This window comes from Branchiostoma floridae, chromosome 2 (assembly GCF_000003815.2).
Source record: "Branchiostoma floridae strain S238N-H82 chromosome 2, Bfl_VNyyK, whole genome shotgun sequence".
NCBI classification, from domain to species: domain Eukaryota; kingdom Metazoa; phylum Chordata; class Leptocardii; order Amphioxiformes; family Branchiostomatidae; genus Branchiostoma; species Branchiostoma floridae.
The window spans coordinates 16,200,096-16,207,599 of NC_049980.1; the positions used below are offsets into that span (position 1 = coordinate 16,200,096).

The 7,504-nt window shown below is 42.8% G+C and overlaps 1 protein-coding gene across 4 annotated transcripts in view; it reads left to right on the forward strand.

Moving 5' to 3' along the window:
- Positions 1–7,504, forward strand: part of LOC118409491 (fibrillin-2-like) — a 67,598-nt gene that overhangs the window by 14,309 nt on the left and 45,785 nt on the right. For 3 of the 4 annotated variants that reach the window (XM_035810546.1, XM_035810543.1, XM_035810545.1), the window contains exons 3-5: positions 883–965; positions 2,231–2,323; positions 7,321–7,443. In XM_035810546.1, the coding sequence (XP_035666439.1) occupies positions 883–965; positions 2,231–2,323; positions 7,321–7,443 (299 nt within the window). Of the gene's footprint in view, positions 1–882; positions 966–2,230; positions 2,324–6,968; positions 7,086–7,320; positions 7,444–7,504 lie in introns of all 4 variants that reach the window. The other variant, XM_035810544.1, reaches the window with a different exon arrangement.

The following is a 7,504-nucleotide window of genomic DNA, read 5'->3' on the forward strand; positions in this document are numbered from 1 at the left end:
GTCGATGGAATGGATTTTTTATTCTAAGAGGTAACTAATAAGTAAAGTAAGATACGTTTGTTTGGTAAGTAATACTTTGATACTAAAATTGCCTCGCATGTTCCCCTGACCCTAGTGAGCCTGGGGTATGGCCACAATTAGGACCACAGATAGATGAGGTCCATTTTTCATCTTACTTGTCCGGTCATTCTATACGTCACATTGACACGATATGACCGAAGCACCTCGGTACACCTCGGGCATTGGGATCAAGGGAATTTTATTCCTTCACGTCCAGATGGGGGGGGGGGGGTAATTAAGTTTCCTCTCAGCCATAACAAAGACAAGGAATCCTTGAACCAGGAAGGTCACCAAGTGGGGGTCAGACTAAATATTGCTCTCTAATCTCTTTGTTAGTGTGTATAAATAGGAAGGACGGACTCAAGTGTTAGGTTTAGGGCTAGGGGTGGCTGTCATCCGGTCTGGTGTTAAAGCGATATCCCACCGGGCCTGTCCGTCAGGTTCGTTTAAGGGTAGATTGGCGTACAAAGTCTTATAGGTGGGAGATAAGGACGTGGTCTCACTATTACGCACATACCAACAATCTGTGTATTTGTTATGTTCAATTTTGTTGTGATATGTTGCTTTCAACGATTTTTTTTCATTATTTTGATACTTCGCAATTAAGACATCGCAGCATCTGCATCGAGGCAGCTACTCGAGAGAAATATAACGAAGAATGAATGTGTTCAAATATGATGTAGAAAATCCTTTATAAAGTGTGTCCACACTCTCAGTAATCCTCTGTACAAAGAGTGTCTCCATGCACATATATCGACTCACAAACCAACTCGTCGGTAACGGAAACGTTTGAATTGCAGCCGTTCTTGTCTTTTTCGACAGACCCAATGTGTGCGGCTCGCGGTTCCAATCATACTGCTGCCCGGGATGGAGAACGCTGCCCAGCGGTAACCAGTGCATAGTCCGTGAGTATCCTCCTTGAACATCCTCCTCAGTCATGATCCTTCTTCGTCTCGGTATCCAACTATCTTGTCACATGATGCAATTTTTTCTACAGTACCTCTTACACAATGTCGTCTTGTATGTTTCATGAAAGCCTTAGTCTTAGTATATATGTCAACGTAAACACTTCTGTGCAGTCTTAAAACATCCTAATTCATCACATGTACCGTGCTTCCTTCCCTGGGAACCAATTGTAAATCGCACATGAGGTATATGGTATCGTGCATACGGTTGTTTATGTTTGGATATGACACAAGCGGTTTAAATGATTGATATTGTAATTATGAGAGGTGATGTTATGCTGAACATATTTTTGTTTCTATTGTTACTCCTGGGAGAGTAGCTGTCAAATGTAGTCACTGTCACATGAGTTTAACTCAATAAACCAATAAGCCAATAAATGTGTTTGTATCAAGTCGTATAAAGCTGCAAAAACGTTAGATTCCCTTGCGGTTTTTCGTTTCTAAAACCATTCCCATTGTTCTGTTCTGGTATTTCTGGCTGATGCACTGTTGCTAAACATGTCCCAAGAAATCACTTCAATGTGTAGAGGAAGCGAGATAGGCTCACATTTCGGATGGCGTGCAAAACCAGTGCCAGCCACTTCCGGTCGAAAACATAGCAGGCGATTTTGAGTATGACCGAGACGAGCTCCCAGGCGGCAACTGAGTTGTCTGAATTCAAAATGTTTGGTCTGTTCCCTCGCCCCCTCACCAGCTTTCTACCACGAGACATTTCAGGTATTCTGTCCGCAGTCGGTATAGTGAAAGCACGGTATATCTCCGCACAGCTGGTGGTGAGCTAAAGGATGAACTTTCGTTTTCCGTTTTTCCCGTCCGCTCAAAGAAAACACATGTTGGTGTCAGCAACAGACATGTTGAAAGGCATTGAATAGACGGGCGATTGTTCTAAAACACCAAAGAGGCCAGGTCTTTTATTTAATATTGTGCCAATCGATCGAAAAAACAACAACTTTGACTTGTATGAAAATCCTGTGTATGTACGGTCTGTAGCTGCTCAATTGATATTAAAGCTACTGTTACGTACACAGCTTGGTCATGCTTGTACGAAACCCTGCAGAGCTGCAGTGATCACACCGTGACAAACGTTTATTTATACATGGCCCATCTCCGCGACCGGTGTATTCTCGGATAACTTCTCTACTTCACGTTCTATATGTTTGTTGTGTAATTCAAAACGTTGGATTGCATTCTGTCTTTCATCTCAGCTATTTGTAAGAACACATGTGGGGAAGGCTACTGTTCCAGACCCAACTCCTGTACCTGTCCTGGAGGGAAGACCGGGCCGGCCTGTTCTGGAGGTTAGTCCATAGGATATAACTGTGTATGTTATAAAATGGGGCGCATAATGTTTCCTCTCCACTCGCTATTCTAGTTACTTAGTAGTGTAATTAAAGAACCATAGGAGAACCTGACCATAAGTCCACTCTAGACGCACAGTGTTTGTGTTAACTTAATCATGATTGACAGCGGCCATTTCCTGGAGGTTAATGTGAGTTCCGCTTGTCTGCTCTTGCCTTGAACTACTTTCGTTTAACATGAGGTTTGGCACCTTTTCCGTGTCAACCGCGGAGAACTCTGGGATATTTATCTGTTACCTAGACTCTAGGGTCTTTGGCCTCTCGTGAAAAAAAAAACTCGCCTCGAGGAAAGACAGAAGAAGTTCAAGGGCGTCTGTAAATGAATTTCTATATATTGGCTAACATTGTTTCAAAACAACAGTTATCTGTACATGATATATTTTGGAGTAGATTCCTTCGAATGAAATGACCTGGTATCTTTATGATATAGATTGGTGTCCACTTGATGCTCGGTGGGTAAAATACTTAAGGCCTTTCCGATTCATTTCCCCAATTACAACTCCATCGTTACGTGGAATGCTAGTTTTACGTGGAATGCTGGACGCACATACCTGGAGCGTCTGGTCACTCTGGTGCCACTGCTCAATGAGGACTTTCGTCAAATGGAGTGCTGCCAACATGTTATATAATACATCATTAGGAAATACTTAGGATCAAGGGATTTACATATGCCACGTGCGTCTCGTCGATTTCTTATCGTAAAAATGATGTAGGTCACCCTTGCTCCTATTCGCCTCCGGCAGTTACCTCAGACGGCAGACAAATCGTAAAGTACCCGTCAACTGTACCGTAACATTTAATGTGATGGACATCATTAGTTCCAGCTGATGGCTGCCCGGCAACAGCTGTGGGGCCTGCCCATCATACATAGGACCGGGCTGTGAATGGGCTAGCACTTCTATTACAGGGTGTATGGTCTTGTATATGATGTCGTGATCGTGTATATCCCGTCTATAGTTTCCAAATTTTGTGTCAAAAGATATCGGATACAATGGCCAAAATACTGCAACGTTGACCAAAATTCCAACAGAAACCGTAACTCGTATATATATTCGATTGTAACTTCAACGTAACGTTAACTAACTGTACATGCCTGATAACACATCGCAACCTCATCCTCAACCGGACAACTTGCCGGTTAAGTCTAGTTCATATTGTTGACAGTACTAATGAATACAAACAATTCAACAGCCAGGTTGATTGCCCAAGTCTCGCGTGTGTACATGATGACGTTCTCGGACCAGACAGTGTTGGATGGTGCTGGGCTGGGTTAGCTTACCTTTTCACGGATGATCTGGACCGAATCACCCATGAGCGTTCGTAACACCAGAATCCTCGTCATACAACTGGGCATGTCAATCAACCAGTTTTGATTTTTTCATTGTCGATAATAAAACACGATAATAAAAGTGTTCATTCATTCATCCATTCGTTGTCTCTGGAAGCCCATATTATCTAGATTTTCGAAAATACTTTTTCATCAGTTTCATGTCATGAAGTTCAGATTTTATGACGGATGAGATCCTGGTGAATTGTTTTTCCGTCTCAACAAGCAAATTGCCCGGTCCCGGGACGGAGGCATGGGTCCCGGAGAAGGCCCTGCAACCAACTACAACAAACTTGAAGTGTCTGTACCCTAATATAATTCTTATTTTCGGAAGATCCAACCCTTCTTGTACCCCAATGCCGATTCGCGAAAGAAATTTAACATTTTATGTATGATCACATATGTTATAATAAATAGTCCGATAGTGATATCTCGATCATCTACTCTCAAAAAAGTTGGAAACATCTCTACTCTACTGTGGTATCTAGTATCAGTATGTTATTCCATGTATCTCTGCTGGAAACAGAGCTTCCCAGAAATCCCATGCACTTCCTTCATGAAAGCGGGACACAACCAACTGATATAGCAGGCAGATGTATTTACACACCAGAGGTCACCGAAGGTTACCCCCGCCAGGAATCCTGTGTCCTCCTCCGTCACGCTTGATAGAGTGTGTTCTATTCACAAAGTCTCTCCCTGCGAAATACGATGTTGACCAGTCTTAAGTTAAGATTAGCCTCTTCTCGGCAGTATGTCCAGGAGATTACCAAGCTGACACTGTTGAAGGTCATACAAAAATAAACATCGCTGCGGTAAGCCCTCTGGCTGGAGGTAACTTGCCTTGAGCTGAAGTCGCCCATGGTCGTGGATACCATCACCGAACTGCTGACCTCTTTCTGTCCGCGTTTACTAAAATATAGAACCACCGTGCACGATCAAAGGCGCCATGGGCAGCCCCCGCCGTGCGCCCAGGCTCTGACCCAGACCGGCTTCCTTGTGGATCGTTGCTAATTTGGCTGTCTCTACGTCAAGTGCATTGAGCTACACATTCTTTGCACGTGTGATGATTGCCACTAGTAACAGAAAAGAGACAGATGAAAGAAATTGGATTTGTCTACACTGAAAAGGATAAAGCTGATATTTTGAGTTCATTGTAGATGTCGTGAATAGGCATGCTAATCGATTTTAAACGTAACGTTATATTCTTTAAATATTTCCTAAAAGGAAATAGAGAATATTAGATAAAAATGTTAGCATTAACGTGGGTATTATATGACTTAGTTTGGGCCACGTCAAAGGGTAGTCCGCAAAATTTCTGAACTTCTTGGGCAAGAATAACGCAAATTAAGAGTGTTTGATTTTGGCATTATACCTTCTGCCAGTTGACCACCCGCTACCCGATCCTTTGATCTCTTATATGACCTTAGCTGAAAGTCATTAGTTTCATGATGTTGACTGTGGATCCTTAATTGTTGATCTGCCTGTTTTTTTTCAACTCACATCGTTTTGTTTGGTTGATTTTGTTCGGCTGATAATGTACTATGCTGTCGCGTTAATAGTGGAGTGGGACGGTATGATACAATTACACCAGCCCATGAGAAGGAGAAGGAGCCGCTGATTGTTCGCCCAATCAAGTTTATGTCTCAATATCCTCTGTTACAGGATATCTATCGATTCCTGTATGAACTATAACATCAGAAGAAACAAAACGTTAGCTCTTAACCAATGGCAATTGGACGTTGTTGAATGCATCACTGTGTAAAGTAATGATGAAGAAAGCTGGACTCTCGAGTATAGTAATAATGATTAGTTTAGTTATCGTACAAATTAACTGTCCTTCCGGTCCTTTTTTTGAGATGGGCTAGTGAGTATGTGTCTGCCAAGTCTCGCGATAAACTCAAGTAAGTCGCAGCAATGCCACAATACGTTAATACGTACGTACATACTATCAGGATAGGAAGGCCACGATCGATTAGAACGCATACAAAAGCAGGGAAATGACTGGTCACTCAGTGGAAAAAGTAAAACGGTACCTACCTACCCTAACTTTTTAATACTAACAGCCTTCTTTATCGATATGTCCACTGTATCGAAGTTTTCCCCATCAGAAGTATCCTGCTTAAATCGATATCGCGTGCAGGTTGGCTGATGAATGACCTCCGTAATGGCCAATTTGTTGGATCAACTGGACGTGTTGATCTTTGTCAGCTGACGGCCCGTTCTGTTTAAAGCTGGCATGGCCCAGCTGTGCTGCGGACAGGGGAATTCGAGCCGTGTGCATCACTGTCTACGTCCAACAGTTTAGCTTCAATGTCATTGATCATGAATGCTGCATGGAAAAGCTGCCGGATCGTTATCGGTTAGCTTACTTAACTAGACTGTACGTATGTGACGTACGGTCGGCTTCTTTACCAGACTATAACGGCCGAAAGCCGGCTGAAAGAAAGAAAGAAAGAAAGCAGACTGCTTTAAATCTGTAGAAGCCTAGTTCAGACACCGGTTAGCTGTCAGGAAGAGAAAAATGGACAAGCACACAACCACGAGCTGTCCTGGTAGACTGTGTTTGATCAAGATGTACGTTGTGTTTACTTCTATAACGTTAGAAGTAAACAGCCACAGTATAGGAAAAACTACTGTCGCTTGTATGCTTCCGACAGACATAGTCGTGACGGAGTATAGTAACGATATATCTTACAAATAGAAAACAGGTCATTGTTGTTACTTGTCAACATGTCCAGGACCTAATTTCAACGACATGAACGTTTTTTTTTAAGAGAAAATGCCAATTGTTTTCTGATCATCAAGCAGATATCTTCGGAGATAGCATTATCCAATCGGTCAAAGAATCTTCGGTGACAACGTTTCATGCTTTCGTTGATGCATGGTTTGATCCGCCGTTGCCGCGATTATAACCTCGATGACGATATGTTTGCATTGCTATTGTTTTATTTCATGTCTATGATTAGATATGTTGCACATTACACAGTCGCTTCCACAATCATTGGCTTAATCATGTACTTTCACGGCAAGCAAGCTTTTTAGTCGAAGAACATCCACAAAATTTCTGAATGTTTTGAAATATTTTTCTATGTTGAACTTGAAGCTATTTTTTTGTACAGTCTGACTGGCATAATTTTTACTTTCATGGCAAGCAAGCTTTCCTCTAAAGCTATGCTATATTGGTAACATTCCAAAGCGAGCACTGCAACATGCACGATTACCTGAAATTGTAAAATTTGTCACTTTTCCTGCTTTCAGCTGGAGCAGGGTGGACTATCACATCGGTTTGTACATTGCGGTGTTTAAATGGTGCCTCATGTTTTGGAAACCGGTGCCGATGTTCCTCTGGCTATACTGGGGCCCACTGTGGACAACGTAAGTTGTTGGACCTTTCTCGAGTCGCGTCACAGCTCGAGGGAGGTCACACACACTTACTTGTATTACAGAAGAGGACAGAAACACATTTCAATAGTCTATAGTCATACACCAGACAGTAGTTCTGAGTGGAAAGCACTGCTGTTCCTGTGCCGGGAGAAGAGACAGCGTAAGTTGTCGCAAGCCACTCATATTCCTACAGTAGAAAGATACCGTACGCTTCCTTCCAATGCAGGTGGTTCAGGTATTGGTGGTGTTGGTATAAGCTTTTGTACCAGAAGATGCTTTAACGGAGGGACCTGTGGCGGATCGCAGTGTAGCTGTCCGGGAGGATTCATCGGGCCCCACTGTGGACAGCGTAAGTAGGACACTCTACCGAGCAAGTAGTACAGACTGGAATCCAACCTATCATAGCTACT